At 55.6% G+C, this 17,414-nt stretch overlaps 1 protein-coding gene across 1 annotated transcript; it reads right to left on the bottom strand.

Annotated features, from left to right (window-relative positions):
- Window positions 1–893: 893 nt before the first annotated feature.
- On the bottom strand, window positions 894–12,415 carry SAPCD2 (suppressor APC domain containing 2; the record flags this gene model as incomplete). The annotated part of the gene is given in 8 exon segments (XM_079544790.1): window positions 894–1,022; window positions 1,461–1,583; window positions 2,137–2,238; window positions 2,988–3,134; window positions 6,924–7,057; window positions 11,682–12,225; window positions 12,228–12,361; window positions 12,364–12,415. Coding segments are annotated over 8 exon segments (1,365 nt in total).
- Window positions 12,416–17,414: the final 4,999 nt, after the last annotated feature.

The raw sequence follows: 17,414 nt of genomic DNA on the forward strand, positions 1-17,414 counted from the left end.
GAGTCATAAAGCCCCACTGTGAAATCAGGCTCATGCTGCAAGACAACCTCTCCTTTTAAAGTCATCATGAAAAAATATAGGTCTGGCAGTCATAAAGAAATGTTTGCCAGTTCAGGAAGATGAAGAGAGGTAGAGGTATCTGCCTCCATCTGCAAACAGCCTGAAAGAGCAGCTCAGAGGTACAGGTTACCTGATCCAGGTCTATGGCTCATCAACTACAGGAGCCTGCAAATGTGTAAACAGCGACTATGGCATCACTACGGCAAACTGGAAAGGGTTGTACCAGGAGGAGCACCCGCTCAGGCATTGCTCTAGCCCAATCTGCTTCCTCTAGCAGGCAGAACACAGGCAGCAGGGAGGAACTAGCCTTGCCCCTACTACAGATTTTCAATCCTGTCGTCTGACAGAAGGACAAGCAGCAGACAGGATGCCCTTCAGTGGGCAGGCTTGCCTTGGAATGCCAGATGGAACGTTAAAGATGCAGTATCTTTTTCTAAGAGCAGCCAGAATTCAGCCCAGGTCAGGCTTAGGGTACAGCAGCTCTCCCCATTCACACAGTAAGGGCAGCAGCTGCTTCCACCCGACACACTGGGGGTCGGGAGGTGAGGGAGCAGTTCAACTGCAGCCAGTTTTGAACAGGAGCAGCTTGTGAGCAGCACTGCTGGCCATGTCAGCAGCATGGCAGGGAGGGGACTCGAGGTCTGCCCAAGCAGATCAGGGAAGCACAGTCCCCAGCTTCTTCCCACAGTGACACCACGGGCAGTTCCAGGCCTCCACAGGCCTTGAGATGAACACCTGGAGCAATGGACAGAATGATTTCAGGACAAAAGCCCCAGCCCCACCAACCCCCTGGAGAAGCTTGATATGGGGCCAGGAGTGCTGGGAGACACGTGCTAGATGAAGGTGGAGTCCAGCTGGCTCATTTCGTGATTGCTGCGGGCACGTGCCTCAAAGAGCTGCTTGATCAAAGCAGATTTCTCCTGTTCCAGCTGGGTGATGCGTTCACTCTTGTCAGTCACCTCCTGCATTGGAAAGAGGAGAGAAGTGCTGCTCAGAGCTCTGTGCTGTGCCTGAGGCCCCGGTGACCTGGGGCAGGCCTAGCTGCTCCATGCCCCCTGCAAATCAAAAGCACCACCTCCAGATGTCAGAACGTAAATCCCTGCAGCAAGCCTACCTGGGCATCGTTAGCATCTGCACCCTCTCGTGGTCTTCATCTGTCACAGTCTTTTCCCTACAGCAGGGCCAGTGAGGTTCACATTCATGGTCCCATACCCAGCAAACAGCCCAAGCCCATCACATGAGGGGCACTCAGTTGTGAGAGGGAAGGGCTCGAAGTGCAGCCCATGGTCCATCCCCAGGATGACCAAAGTTGGCTAAGCTGAAGGATCACTTTCCACAGCCACATACTCTTTCTCCGATGGTTCCCTCTCAGCATTCTCCTCCCCACCATCCCTGCTCACCTTGGTGAGAAGCCGGTTTTGCTCCTTCAGCATGTTGATGGCTTGCTGGGAGCCTGCAGAGGCTGGGGACACCGCAGGGGCAGTGGGGGTCAGCCTGCTCAGCGCTGAGGTGGAGTTCCCTGGCTGTGGAGAGGATGAAGGGAAAGAATGAGACAACGACCTCCTGGTGGCCCTCCTCAACCTGCCTCTGAGGCCAGGTTTCTGTGGCACAAGAGAACTACTGGGTTGGGAGCTGAGAGAAACCCAGCACAGGATTAAGATCCACCAGCACAGGCCAATGCAGGGTCTCTAGCAAGGTTATTCCAGAGTAGTGTAGACAGAAGTGGAAGCACTCCTTGCAGCATGTCCTGCTCCTGCAAGGAGCCCATGCAGCAGCTGGCATCCAGGACAGTCACCTCTGAGAGGACTGACTCAGCACCTCAGCAGGATGCTTTCCTTGTTTGCATGCAAAGATCTACACCTTCAGGAGGATCTCCTTTAGGTCTCCATATGCCTTGAGCATCCTCCAGCCCAGACAAGTTGCACTTCCCTCTTGACCCATCTTGGCAACGGAGCCAAATCACCTCTCCATAGCCTAGGGAAGCTCTGGCAGCCCATATGCCAGCTTGGCCGCCAGCATGAGGGCAGGCCACCGGCTCACACAAGTGACTGCAAGCCGCTAACTAACTGTTCTCACCTTGCCCACAGCTGCCAAGAGGTCACCCAGGCAGCGGTTCACCTCCTGCAGCTTTGGGATCAGGCGTCCCAGTTGGCTCTGGCTGCCATCAGGAAGGAAGTCCTGGAAGATGGGGAGAAAGGGTCCAGGTGTCAGTTCAGTGCCAGCTTCCAGGGAACCACGCTGCCCGATGGGGAGGCTCGGTGGCTGGCCATCCTCCAGCCCTGCCCACACCTCCCAGCACCAGGGCACTCCTCCATTCCCACATCCCAGCCCCACAGCCTCACCAGCACAGAGCCCACACAAGCCATGAGATGCATACGCATTTAGATGCCATGGGATGCATATTGCCTCACAGCACAGCCAGCATGAGGGCCAAGGCCGTGGTTGCTCTGTCAGGCTGGAATCCTGATCCTGTGTGCAACATGGCAGGACATGTAGGCCTGGCTAGCTGTGCTGAGGGCACATGCTGCCTCAAATCCCTCTCAGCAGGCCCAGGAGGGAGCCCCATGGCTGGCATGTGTCCAGCAGAACATCCCAGTCAGTAGGGAAGGGTCAGCTTTTTTTTTTTTTTTTTCCCCTGGGAAAGCCACTGCCACGAGGCCAGGCCTGATCCCATCCTTGCAATGATGTCTCAGCTCTGCATCAAGTGTGTGGATAAACAGAGAACAGAGGGATACGCTTGCTGCCTCTCCCTCTTTTCTGCCGGGTGGTGCTGCTCCAATTCCCCCCACTCATCTGGGATCCCCAGGCCAAAAGTGCAGGCACACAAAAACAACATAGCAAGGCCAACACCAGGTGAAACAAGATGTCCAGCCCAGTTCTTCTAGCCCCAACCTGATGTGCATCCCCAGAACAAGCCCCAGGCTCACAGTGCTGGTTTTGTTTTTCCCCAGCAGCCTCTGGCGTTCTTGCATGCAGTGGATGTGCTGGTGGTACCACTCCCGGGCACGCTCAACCATCTCCAGACCCTGAAGCAGGAAATCCTTCTCCTGTTCCAGCTCCTTCATATGCTTCAGCTGCAGGACAGAGCACAGACATGTTACTCCCTCCTTACCCAGTCCAAACCAAATGTTCAGAGAAGCACTGCCTGGTCAGCTCCCATCTGAAGGCCCCTAGGAGCAATGTAACCTAGGCCCCTTTCTGCAGCCCAGGAAGCTGTCTTCTTCACGAGGCACAAAGAAATTTGTCACTGGCAGCTGTAGCAGCTCCTCTTGCCACAAGCAGCTGCAGAGCAGTTGGGTGATGGCCACTGGCTGATCCCGGTTTGGGGTAGGTTCTCCAGTTTGGGAGAGCAACAGCAACAGTCAAAGGGCCATCAGGTCATCTCTATTTTCCTGGCCAGGGAATCAGGCCTGCTCCCCATCAGCTCTCACTACAGAAACAGGTTTCTCTGCTTTATCATTTATCTGAGCACATGCTAAGAACAGGGCCTGCAGCCACCCCTGAGGCTGCGAGCTCCATAGGAGCAGCAGCAACTCACATTGCTGTCAGGGAGCAATCAAGTCACCCGCACAGACCAGAAGCCTGGGCAAAACCTACTGCCTACTTACCCAGCCCTTTGCTTTCCCCTTTGCTTCACTGCCTGAAGCATCTCTGAGCTAAGCAAAGCATGCCTTTCTGCTGACAGGTTCTGCTTAGCCTTCAGGTTTGAGCCGCAGAGCCATCTGCAAAGGCACTAGGTATGTCCAGGTGACAGGGAGAGGCTACAAGAGCACCTGAAGCTCTTGCCCTTAGGCCCAGCTCAGGCTCCCACCAGCAACCCCCACTCCATTGGCCCCTTGGCACTGCACTGCCACCAAGAAGTCACAGAGCTGGCAAGAGGAGTCTGCTCCCCATGGAGCAGAGCATCCTCAGCACAGCAAACCATCAGCCCTTGCCCAGCAAGTCTGTGCCTCCCCCCAACCTGCTCCTCCAGAGCTGTGCCCCCTGCTCACACCCTTGCAGCTGCTCTGAAGAAAAGAGGCCAAGAGCAGCCCCAGCCCTCCCCTCAGCAAACAGCCACCTGCTCTTTCTGCCACGATGCCACCTGAGCTCCACTGCCTGTGGCACAGACTGGGCACCAGGAGCTCCCCCACAGAGGGCAGGCTGCTCTCCTCGTGCCCAAAGAGATCCAAGCAGTGAGCCTGGAACTTCTGCTGTCTGGAGAGCACCGGAGGGAGACTCAGCTTAGAAGTGACCCCAGGCAGTCCCCCCTCTCCAAGCAGACAAACATTCCATCCAAACATTTGGATGTACCAAACATTCCTTGAGGATGGCAGCACTTCCCTGTCCCCATCTCCACACCAGAAGCCCTGCAGCTGCCACACACCAGCCACCCCATAACACCAGGGCTGTTCTTGCCCCTCCGCTCCTGGAATTGCTGTTGACAATACAGCAGCAACACACACACAGGCTCAGACAGACAGAGGGGAACATACCCACAGGAAGAACCGCAGAGCCTTGGTACTGCACAGGCTGTTGCTGAGGGGCATGAAGAAGGTGCTGTATGTGGCAAGGACCCCCATCCAGCTCTGGCTGCAGCCTGTGACTGCCTGTCCCATCCTGATCCCACCTGACTTGCTGGTCAGCATAGAGACGGGAGGAAGGAGCAGCAACCTGCTGAGCTGGGGAACATCAGGCAGTTCTGCTGGCTGCACGGACAGATGGCATCTCCCTGGGGGCAGTGGGATGGGATACAGCACCTCGGGCAGGGCCAGGACAGGGAGGTGGAGTGGGCACAGCAGGTTTTGGTTGCTGCTGCCTGTGGTAGAAGGGGAGGGGAGAGTGCCATGCCCCAGGCTGCCCACAAATTAAAGTGCTCAGCCTCTCACAGGCCTCATCCCAACTACCCTAAGGCCATGGAGAAATGGGGCCAATCGATGGACTCATTGAAAAAAACAAAAAAACACACCATCTGAGCAGACATTAGCTGTCCATCTTAAATCCCTAGGCTGCAGCACAGCTCCCAAACTTCTGCTTTGCTGATCAAGATTAACAGGTCCTACTGTACTCACAGGCTGCTAAATGGACATCAATCTCTTCCACCCCCACCCGTGTGGAAATGGAGCAAATTAGCCTAATCACAGCTGTGTGCCCTGGCTCTGCAGGGCCCAGCATCCTTCCAGCACCAGGGAGGATGGAAGCATAGCCAGGCAAGAGCACTGCCCTGCACAGAGACTCAGTCCTTGCTAGATTCAAACCTGCTCCAACTGTCTCTGCTTACTCAAATGTGGAACTGGCACCCAAATGTCTGGTGCTGGGGAAGGCTTCTCACCCCCACTGGGTAGTGCCAGGCATCTCATCTCTGAGAGGAGGAACACAAAGGCAGTGCAGCAATTGGATATAAAGGGGATGGAGGGAAGAAATGTGGGACACCTGACTGCACAGCAACTAAGCAGTGTGGTGAAACAAAGGTAAGAGCAACACTTGCCCAAAGCAACGGTATGTGTGGCAGTCCCAGGAACAAACAGCAGCTTCCAGCAAGACGCCCTGGCCATCAAAGCCCTTCCTCACCAGCACCAGGAAGGATGTGGAGCTGGTGGAGCACTGCCACCTCTGCTGCACTCCAGCTTGGAGCTGCATGCACAGACAAGAGCCCTGCCAGAAGAGGGGGGCATCCCCTCCCCAGGCAGCCATCAAAACCCGAGGAGCAGAGGGATCCCAGCCTGGGCAGGCACATCCACAGTTATTGCCTCTTGTCAGCACCTCTCAGCTGAGATGGAAGAACTTGCATTGCTGCAAGCCCAGCAGACCTCTTTGCATGTGTGCATAATCCAACCCTTCCCAGGCAGGTCAGGCCAGGCCAGGCCACACAGCGTGTTGTTTCCCAAAGCCAGGCGATGCTGCACAAGGACAGCACATGCAGCCGCCGGCTGGCCCCGACCAGGCAGCGAGTGACACCAGGGCGTGAAAAGGGGAAGTGCAGATGTGAGAGATGCAGTCTTGCCAGCAGCTCCTTAGCCATGAGACAAAGCAAGGGAGGTTGGACGATCATTCATTCTACAGATCCTGGCTCTCTTCCCAGTCAAATTTTGCTTGAGCTTGTGGGCAATACGCCCAGTCAGCTTCTACATCCCAGCTGGGAGCAGCACAGATCCCTTGGCCTGGGTAACCTGATCTAAGTCTCTCCGCTTAGCAATAGAGAGAGAAGCAGATCTCTTGGTTCCAGGCTTCCCAGCCAAATTCATTTCAGATGTTTGCAAAAAATCTCTCAGTAGTCATGAGGATCAGTACGCTAGAGCCCTGACCTACATCATCCAGCAGAGGTCACAGCACAAGGCCCTTTCCCATGCTCTGTCCACATTCTGGTGGAAGGGAAGCCTGCAGTGCTGGCTCTGGCTGCTCAGGGTCCTCAGGCTGCAGCACAGCATGCCTCAGCACCACCAGTCACCAGCACAGCGCACACATGACTTTGCTGGAGTGCTTGAAAGGCCCAGAGACCAACCTGCCGAGAGCACTGCAGCACTGGGGCTCCTCCTAACATCGCAAGGTAAAATTTTGTCTTTCCCAGCCCAAGCTTTTGCCCATGGAGAATGTGTTTGACTGCACAAGTGCCAACTCCATTGAGTGACCTGGCTCTTGGAAATACGTACCTCCTCCTTCCCCTGCACATTTCTACAAGCAGAATACCTTGGAAATAACTGCAAGGCCATCATGTGCACTAACAAAGCTTTGTAACAGTAACAGCAGGATCTTCCTGACATCCAAAGACCCTACCGCTCTCATCTGAGAGAGAGCAATAGGCCCACAATGCTCACATCAGCAGTGAGGGACCTCTGCAATGCCCTCACCTGGGGCAGCAGCCCACGACAGGGCTGTTCTCTTACCATGCCAAAGTCCACACCATTGGCAATAGTGTGTCTCCGGTGTTCTGCACGTCCCCTCTGATGTCTCCGAATGTCTCCAGGGCCCGCATGGCCACCATCTCCTTGGTTAAGCCCAGCAGACTTAACATCAATACCTGTAACAGAAGAAAGCATAAGGGCTACTTGCAACAGAAACCTTTCCACTGCCCCTCCATGGTGCTGTATGAATAGCACTCCTGCCAGCCAACCAGGCAGGGAGCACCTGAGAAAGCACCAGCCATAGCACCTGCTAAAAGTCTTCATACAGGCAAGACAGACCTCAGTAATACCTGGTTGTGCCAGGCATGCAAGTGCCCTCTGTGGTCATCTTCTGAATAAAGGAGGCAGCCTCCAGGCAGTGCTGCTTCAGTCTCAGCACAACCAAACCACCGGCAACACCGCCTGCCCTGGCTCTGTGCTCACAGGACCCCTGGCTCCCATTCAGGCAGCACAGGCTCTGCAGGGCACTCATCTCCTCCTGAAGGCAGTTGTTTGGTGATGGGCTCAGCCACACAGGTGCTCCCACAGCCTATTTGCAGCAGCTTGGCAGCACCAGAGAGCATTAGGGGTCAGCCCCATTCTGGACACATGGCAGCTCTCACAAGGAGCTTGCACTGGAGGTGGCTACAAAGAGCAGACTAGCTCATTACAGAGCAAACACTTTCCTTCCCCACACATATGTGTGTTTGTTGCCCAAGGTTTGTTGTTGACCAGAAGCCCCACGCCTATGAGCTTAACACACAGAAAATCTGGCTCTGGGGTTTCCAAAATTTTATTAAAATCCTAACATCCTATTTATCAAAAAGCTGATCTACTACAAACACACGACACTGGTCCAAATCCACACGTAACCTATTTCTGCAGATTATGTTCAGGCTGCCAGGTTTTGAGCAGGATCAGACGCCTCCTGTCAGCACTGGATGACTGTGTGCACAAGCAGGTATGGGCTGAGCACCTGCCCAAGTCAGCACATCCCCCGTGCCGCACACCCTGCCAGAAAGGCAGCCCTGCAGCCATGTCCAAGCCAGCTCAGCTCTGTGTTTTTGGACATGCTGTCAGAGCACCACCCTGCTGCTGAGCACCATGGCGCCAAGGCACCCAGGGGTGCAGTCAGCACCCTCTGCTAACATGCCTGGGCAGCAGGCAGGCTGCACTCCCTTCTTGCTCCAGGCCCCTGCCAAGTGTCCAGCACAGCCTGCCTTGTGCTCATCCTCTCACTCCCGTGGCTCCCTCTGTTCTCTGGCCACAGATTTTTGCTTTCCTGAAGAGATTCTTTGTTATTCCAAACAAGAACCAGAAAACAGTAGCAGGGAGGCAGGCAAGGGAAAGCTTGCAGCAAGGCAGCTGCAGGACACATCTCCCTGGGACTGCTGCCCACATACCCCCCAGGCACCCCCACTCACTGCAATCCTCTCCTCTGACCAGCCAGGCACATGCAGTGTGCTCTGCAGTGCGGGCAGGCAGGAGTGACAGAAGCACTGAGCAGGGTGTGAGGTCTGTCCGGCTCTCAGCAGGGCACACAGATGCAAAGGGTGCAGGATATGGGGCAGGAGAAATGAACTGAGGCTGCAGGAGTCACCTCTCACCTGGAAGATGAGCTCAGCTCACAGGAGGGAGCTGAGAGGCAGCAAGATAGGAGACCTGCACGACTGTGAGGCTGTCTGTGCTGCTAGCATCTATCAGTTCAGCAACAGGAGTAGAAGTGGGCACGCAGCAGCAGCCAGCAACACCCCAGCAGCTGTGCAGCTGCACGCTCACCTCACTTACACCATTACTGTGCTACCTTGGAAAGGTACCAGAGTGACACACAAGAAGTCCTGCTGCTGGTACACCATAGCATCCCACTTCTCTTGCCATCAAGGGCTCCAGCACAGACAGGTCGCTGGCATTTCACCTAACACAGAGTCTGATATTACTCACTTATCTCGTTTGCCAGATGCCTTTGGTTTCAGACACCCATATCTACCTGGAACAGTTAAGCCAGCACAACCGGCACAACTGAGCACATGTTCTCCCACACCTGCAGCACAACCTGAATGGGAAGTGGAAGGATAGTCTCAAAACCAAGTCACTTCAATAAGCGGAATGCCAAAGCAAAGCCAGGAAGAAACCTGTGGGAAGAGCTGCAGGATGGAAAAAATACGTTAAAACTTCTTTTTGTTTGCTGAAGCACCACTATTGAGCCTATGATAAAAGTACAGAGCCCAGATTTGGAGTGAACCTCTGATAAGAAGGTGCTCCCTGGTCAAAGAGCGGAGCTCCGCACACCTGAGTTATCAATGCAGCGGTAAAACTGAACCCCAACAACCTGGGATCGGCTCCTCTTGGGCACAGGGCCACCTCCCAGTGGGGACCCCTGCTGGGCACACACTCAGCCCTCAGCAGACAGCGACTTTGCAGACACCTGGCAGCCGTTCTGCACACTTGGCAGCAGCCTGGGCAACAAGTGCTGCCTACAAAACCATCCTGCTCCTTCCTGCTGGCGCCAGGCAGCTTCTAGAGCCAGGCCACCCTGGCTGTGCAGGGAGCAGGCAGTGCCCAGGGGCATCACCCTAGACACAGCACTGACCATCCAGCATCTTCATTTCCCCTGCTCCCAGAAGGGACAAAAGCTTTCTCATTGGAAACCATGGGGGTAAAGACCCCAAACACTGAGACGCTTGGACACTGCTGCGAGAGGCAAGCTAAGAGCCAGCAGTGGGAAGCTGTCACAGTGACTCCTCTGCTTTCAGCCTCATTTTCCCTCCTTGCCCCAGCAGATGCTGGGGGCTCCCAGGTGCTGTGGCTGCACCCACGCTATGGCTGTGACCTGGGTCGGGAAGCAGAGGTGGGCAGCACCCGCAAAAAGCCCCCTCTCCCAGAAGCACAGACAGGGAGAACTCCCTCAAAGTCTTTGATGACTACAAGCACTGCTCACCACCTCCCCGCTCTTGGACACAGTTCTCCCAGGAGCCACACCATGCAGCCAGAGCCTTGGAACAGCCTCGAGCCCAAATGCTGCAATCTAACCGAGCTGAATTTTACTGGACCCCCAGCAGCTCCTGACCAACAGCATCAGGCACATCTCTCCACAGTCAGCTGAGAGCCGGGTCTTGCTGTGCTGAGGCCTGACTCCTTCCCAGCCAGCTGGAAGGAGCATCCAAAGCTCCTCATGCTAGGAAAGCCCTCAGTGGTACAAAGCATCACTGAGCAGGCACGTGGGATTGGGAACTAAAAGAGAGAAAATAACTGAGTTATAACTGTCAATGAGCTGCTGAATCAACCTGGAATTCAGGCCTGTTGCGAGAAAGCTGCCCTGCTTTTAGGGAAGCTGGCAGCAAGGGCTGCGACCTGCAGCCTCAGGACATCAACAGATCTGCCTACAATGCAGTGATCCTCAGGAACCAGAAAGTTACGCTCTGCAGTACTCATCTGCTCTGCCTCAGCTAGTGGAGAGCTTTCAATATGATGATTATTTAATCAAGGAGGATTTTATTTCTCCCCCCAGGTTTTTCCAGATTTAGGCTCTTAATGCTAAAAAAAAATAATGAAATAAAATAAATAATAATACAAAAATCCCAACAAAAAAACTCAGCCTGCTTAATAACATTCCCCTGGGAGAAGCTCCTGTGATTCACCTGGAGGCAAAATGGAAAGCAGAGAACCTCTGGGATATTTAACATTTCTTCTCCACCCTGCAGAAGGGACTGGGAAGGAAAGGGTGGGGAAGGGAAGGCAAACCAGCTCGGGCACCTTTCTGAGGTAAAGGCAGGCATTGTGCTCAAGTGTTGAAACAGCAAAACACCAAGTTCTCACACAGAATTCTGTGTCAGGAGATCTCAAAGCACTGCACAGGGGCAGACAGGAGTTCCTGTATTCCTTATGGCTTTTCCTTCATACTGGCAGCAAGTCGAGAGGTCAGTGAAGGAGTCTTCCCAGTGGAAGGGGGCGGTGCTGGGAGCAGTGCTCACCCTCCCCTGACTTCGTCAGCCCCAAAATCCCACTGGTCTGTCAAACTGAACCACTGTCGAGCTATCAAGGAACACACATAGCCAGCCATCCAGCTGGCTGAACGGCTCACCAGAGCCTCCCAGCCACCGTGCTAAGGCAAGGAAGGAGGCGGATGCCCTGTGGTGGGTTCTATGCCAGCCTGCAGCCACACAGGACGGACGGCACAGCCTGCTGACAGCTCTGTGAGCCACAGCAGGAGCAGATTGGCACAGCGGACCCGGATCGCGGGGAAGGGCTCGGGGGCAGCGCTGAGTGCTGCTGGGCTCTGGCACTGACTGCAGCACCAGGCCGGCAGCAGCTCACTTCTCCATCGCAGCGCCCAGCAGCTCCTGCTGAGGATCAGATCCACCCCACGGGGAGGTCACCTACAGACTCGGTGCCAGAGGACAACTCCGGACATGTTACTGCAAAGCCCTTAATTCTTCTTGTCACCACTATAAACAGACAAGCACCCACACGACGAGAAATGCAAGGGGAAGAACGAGCCTGGGAAAAGAGCAGGATTTGCAAACAGTGTGATCTCCATTCCGGTTTATCTGGAGCTTGAAACAAAGCCCACGGAAGCCAAAATAAAAAGCAACGGCGACTCCTCAGAGTTCCACACCAGGCCCGGGGGAAGAATTTGCCGTTGTTTTAAATGCCAAAGGAAGAACAGGTCGGTGCCGCCTGGGAACCGGCCCGCCCACCCGCCCAACCCGCCGCTCCGGCGTCCCGATCGGCGGTCCGTCCGCCCCTCCCCGCCCCGCTCACCTCGGCCGCGCGGCTGCCCCTGGCCCGGCTCCGGCTCGCGATGTCCGCCGCTCTGCCCGCGCCGCTCCTCGTTGCCGTGCGGGCTCGGCAGCTTCTCCAGGCTCCGCGAGGCGCTGACGGCGGGGCCGCGGCCGCGCTCCTTGTCCCGTTCCTTGTCCCGCTCCTTGTCCCGCGGCTCCCCGCGCCCCGGTGCTCTGCCCTTACCCGGGACTCCGCCGTCGGCGCCGGGCAGCGCGGCTCGCAGCCCCAGGACGAAGCGCTCGAAGGTGAGATATCCGCTGGGCGGCGCCGCCCTCCGCAGCCCGTCCAGCACGCCGGAGGGCAGCTCGCGGGCCTCCGCGCCCTGCCAGCGGGACTCGATCTCCCGGAGGTGCACGTATCCCCGCCGCCGGTCGTCCAGGATGTCGAAGAGAGTGCGCAGGCTCTGCAGGAAGGCCCTGGGCAGCCCTTCGGTGCCGGCGGGGAGCGGCCCGGCGGGGGACGGACGGGAGCCGCGCTCCGGGGCCATCGCAGCCGCCGCCGCGGCCCCGAGAGTTGCCGCCGCCAGGCAGCGCCGCGCCGCGCCGCCCCGCCCCTCTCCGGCGGCGCGCTCCCATTGGCTGGCGGCGGACGGCGCCGCGGGCCCATTGGCTGCGGGGGCGGCCGCCGGTTTGAGTTTCCGCGCGGCACGAGGCGGCCCGCGCCGGCCCCGCCCCTCCCCGCGCTCCGCGGTGCCCGCGGGGCCGGCGCGCCATCGGCTGCCCCGAGCTGGGAGGGATCGCCGAGCCTGACCCGGCCCCGCGCGGCACCACGCAGCCCTACGGCCCTGGGAGCTGTGCCGCGCCCAGCCCTATGGGGGGCAGCCGTTCCCCAGCCTCCCCCGGCAGCTCCGTGCCGTTCCTTCGGGCCGTGTCGCTGTCACCAAGGAGCAGAGACTGGCGCTGCCCCTCCCTGTGAGGAGCTGCGGGCCGTGCGGAGGGCAGGCCGACGGGAGGGCTTCCCTCAGCCTCCTCTGGGCCGTACAAACCGAGGGACCGCAGCCGTCGCTCACACACACCGCCCTCAGACCCTTCCCCATCTTCATAGCCCTCTTCAGGGTGTCTCGAAGGCCTCGCCTGCTTTTCCATGCCCTGGGGGCCGCCCCCCCATGGGGCTCCCCCTTCCTGCTCCCATCCCATCCCATGGCTGCTGACTCCATGCTGTGTGGTGTAAGGGCCCTAAGGAACGGTTTGGTGACCTCTGCCTGCAGCCATCCCCAGCAGGAGGGAGTCCCATAAAAAGCAACGCTGGCTTGAGCAGTGCTATTATTTTAACAGGCACAAATCCTCTTTTCTCACAGCACAGGCCTTCACCTGCTGCTTCTGTTGCTGTAAATCTGCTTATTGCCCAGCAGAAGTAGGACTCTGCTACCTGTGCTCAATCTCCATTTTTTTTCTGCTTCTTACAGTGACAGATTCTGACAGGCAGAGCTGTGTGCCTGCTGGGCCTTGCACCGTTCTGGAGCTGAGATGCCCACCCGTCTGAACAGGTGGAGGGATGCACAGCCTTAGCTGGGAGACTTTCTCAGCTCCCTGCCTGCAGTGTCTGCCTCTTCCACATCAAAGACACTGTAACCTTGTGGGAAGTGAAAGGTGTCTCTTTAGAAGCAGGGAGACCTGAAGACCTTGCATTTCCAGCCAGTCCAGAGCAAATCAGGTTAGTGTACAGGTACAGAATGTCCAGCATGTGAGATGACTCTCGCTGTTAGCTTTGCAAAAGCAGGTGAGAAGTCGTGTTCCAGTCTGTGTTTCTCAGCTTGGCAGCATCCCCAAAGGAGTGAGAAGTACTGCTTTTTGCAGAGAGGTGCCATGTGCTTGACTTGCCTCATGCCCCAGGGGCACAGTGCTTGCAGCAGGAACTGTGTGTGCCCCGGGGGCCGTGGGCAATGCAGCAGCACTGACCGCCATCCAGCAGAACCTTGCTGAGAGATGAGGAGCCCAAAGCTACCACAGCTATGGAGAAAGGTGGAGAAAGGTGCTGGTTTGAGAAATGTGGAAGAAAAAACATCTGGATCTTTTCTTTTTAGTATGAATCAGCAATGTGAAGAGAGTTTCTCCAATGCGACTTGAAATTTAGTCAGTTACATCTGCATGTAATGTGTAACTGCATGTAACTGTGCCCTAATAAAACACGTTGCCCTTCTCTGCAAGATCCCTCTGTCAGGCAATGCACTGCAACAAAGCACAGTTGGAGCACCACTGCCTCTGTTCCCCCTCCATAGGCACAGCGACTGCCTGGAGCACCCTGGCAGCCTCAGGGGGACACCTGCAGGGACCCCATCCTCATCCGATGTTCGTGCTGCTGAGAGTCACAGTGAGTGCCCTGCAGCACAGGGATGGCTCACGTGGGCACAGGAACATGTTTGGGTGCTGTTCTGCTGGCAGCACAAGACAGCAGAGCGCTGTCAGGAGCAAGTGGGGCATCAGTACCTGGGAGAATCCAAAGAGCACTTATTCAGCCTGTATCCAGAAAAGGCGATCAGTGACATTAGCAGGTGCTCATGTTGTGAGGCTGCTTGTGGGACAGACACCTCCTGTGCCATCTGTCAGGGTGGCTCTGAGTTTGTTTGAAAGGAAGAAGGGCTAGAGATTGGGCCCTCGTGGTTTTCTGTCAAGGTGGCCTTTGCTGTTCTCCCATCGCTGCCAGCTTCCCTGCTGAGGGCAGACATGTCTGCTACCTTCAGCAGCTGTGTCCTGCTGGCTTCTCACTCTATTCTTGCCACTCCTCTTCTGGATGGAGTTTCCCAGCCCTGTGAGGCTGCTAGGTGAACCACCACAGCCTCTGCAGACCATTGCCAGTCCTTTCCCTACCAGCAGCTTGCTGGCTCTGCTCTCCACACCACAGCCAGGCTGTTCGCAGCCAGATTTTCTTTAAACCATTTCTTTTCATCAATTTTTTGTGCCTGCTTGCTTGTTTTGCAATCTCTGCCTGGCTTGGCCATGTTGGACCGAAACCATTCACTGCTGTGGAGCATGAATACAGGCAGAAGTCTCTGGTGCATTGTTGAAGGTCACACTGCCCAGCTCTGCTAACAGCAGGAGGTGAGGCTGTGTGCCTCCACAGGGCTTTAAGCCTCACACTTTGCAACAAAGTCGAGGTATTTCAAACTGACCCAAACTGTGGCATTTTGAATTTTGAATTGCCTTAATGATTCCTGTCCAATTTCTCTGCCTGCCAAGTCTTAGCAGGAAAATACCAGAAAATATTCTTGATACTGAACGTATCTTGGGGTACAGGGGAAATTCTCTCTCCTCCATGTGGAAATTTCTGCTCTGGCAACAGGAAGCTGAGACCTGAACGCTCACTGCAGCCTTGCTATGTTTTCTATATCAAGGTTGCCTCAGGAGACTTACAGAATGGTCCTGTTTTCCTCCTCACAGTGGCAGGGTGAACAAAGAGAAGCAGATTTGGAAAATTCCTGTAAAGGACTTTGTATGTTCTATGTCTGGTTGGTTGGTTTGGTGTTTTTCCCCCCCTTCTCTCAGCAAATAGTTTATTTTAGGGCCAGCCAAGTTTCTTTTCACTGACAGAGATATCTTTCTTCTATTTTTTATTTAAGTTTTGTATGAACAACTTAGTTACTCGGTTCTCCTTCCTTCAAGGTACTGGAAAGCACCTTCTGGTGGGGGGAGCCGCCAGCTCCAGCACTGCCACATCCAAAAAATGCCCAGGAACTGCAGGTTGGTTAAAACCGCACCAGGAGCCGCGCTAACAGCAGTCCTGCTCTGGGTCTCTCTGTCGCTGAAGTATGAAGCACGGTTTGTGTTAACACCTTCCCCCGGCCCTGAAGCTGCAGGGAATAGCTCCCAGTGTTTCCTAGGCTGTCAGTCCAGCACCCCAGGAGCTCAGAAATGCAGGAGCTGTGCAGCCTGGGGGAAGCAGCAGACCTTTTCTTGTGGGAGGGCTGCCTTGTTTGCTCTTCTCAGCTTTCAGATGCCATCCTGCTTCCACCTTGCTGCGTGCTGGGCCTCTCGAGGACGTGCTCTGTTTGCTTAGGAGGAGGGCAGGCACTTCCCATAACGCTGCTTTTCTTTCCATCCGACCGTTTTTCCCTCTGAACAGGAAGTCTGGTGGCAGGCTGGCGCCTACCGGCTGTCACAAGGGCTGAGAGGGGCTGGGTGGGGGCTGGGGTGGGTGTCTGAGGGGCAGAGGGATCTGTATCCTCATCTGCAGCACGCCTAGGTCAGCAGAACAGGCACTTTATTGGGTTGGGAATCGGGGCATGAGCCGGGACCGTGTCCCCAGGTGGTGTCATGTTGGAGTGTGGACATGGAGACAGGCGCCAGGCTAACCAGGCTGTTACCTGGCGCTGCTACACTTCAGCAAATGGCAGCCATTCCGTTTAGCAGGCACAGAAGCAGCTGAGGCATTGTGTAGCAAAAGTCATGCTGCAGATATCAGCTGCCTTGCCCCTTGTTTTGCTCAGGGGACAACCGTAACATTACTTTTCTCTGCAGCACGCATCAGTGGATTCTTACCTACTGAAGCAGAGTCCTAAAACGAAGGAGCTCTGTCATCTCCCAGGTAAGATATCCTGAGATATCCTGCCCCAGCCCACTGCTGGCACCACACAGAGCAGTGTTTGCCTTCTCTCTTCTTTAGAGGTTTGCCTTCTCTCTTCTTTAGAGGTTCTGGAGCTTCCTAATGATGTTTTACCCATTTCACACACGTTTGCATTTTGTCTGTCCCACACTTACCCGCATCCTGCTTTCTCAGGTTGTTCTGTCTGATATGCCCGATCCAACCTGAGATCCTATTTTTTTCACTTTACAGAGGAAAATTTCTATTCACACGAGTGCAATGGATTGTGGAGTCAGGGAGGACACCCTGCAGGAGGACAAACCTGCTCTGGGAGAGCAAGATAGCAGAGAAGCATGCTGCGTTCCTTCACACCTGTGCAGCAAGTGCTGCTCCGAGTCCCACTGGAAAGAGGCAGGGCAGGAGGGGCAGAGCAGTTGCCCTCTATGTTAAAGAGGCAGGTGGTGCGAAAAGCTGCTTCTCAGAAACTTCCACAGTCAGGTTGAGAGCCCATGGGTGAAAATCAGGGACTGAACCAATACAGGATAGCTGGCGGCCAGATCTACCAAAGGCCACCTGAGCAGGGCAGCCCAGGGCTGAGGCCTTCTTGCTACAGCTGCAGGAAGTGCTGTGCCTGAGGGCTGCCGTTTAGTTGGGGGATTTTAACCACCCAGATATCTGTTGGGAAAGCAGCATAGCAAACTGAAAGACTCCTGGAGTGTGTTTGAGAACATCCTGGTGCAGGTACTAGACAAACCAAGCAGAAGGAAAGCATTTGTGGAGCTGGAGCTCATTAAAGAGATTGAGATTGGAGGCACCCTGGGCTGTAGTGAGTCATGTTTGTGATCTTGAGAAGGACGGGCCTGGCAAAAAGCAAAATCAGGACCCTGAACCTGGGAAAAGCAAACTCCTGTTTAAGGAATTCCTCGGTGAGATCCCCTGGGAAGCTGCCCTTGGAGACAAAGGAGTGGAGCAAAGCCAGCTACTCTTCAAGGAAGAGTTCTGAGCACACAAGAGCTCGTTGTCCCCCAGTACTGGAAAACAAGCAGGGGAGGCAGAAACCCAGCATGACCTGGCAAGGATGTGCTGGTCAGATTGAGAGGTAAGGACACGTACAGGCAGTGGAAGAAAGGACGTGTGACCTGGCAGAATACAGGGATGCTGTCCAGACATGCACAGATGGGATCAGGAATGCCA

Source organism: Tetrao urogallus (genome assembly GCF_951394365.1).
Source record: "Tetrao urogallus genome assembly, chromosome: 19".
In the NCBI taxonomy this organism is placed as follows: domain Eukaryota; kingdom Metazoa; phylum Chordata; class Aves; order Galliformes; family Phasianidae; genus Tetrao; species Tetrao urogallus.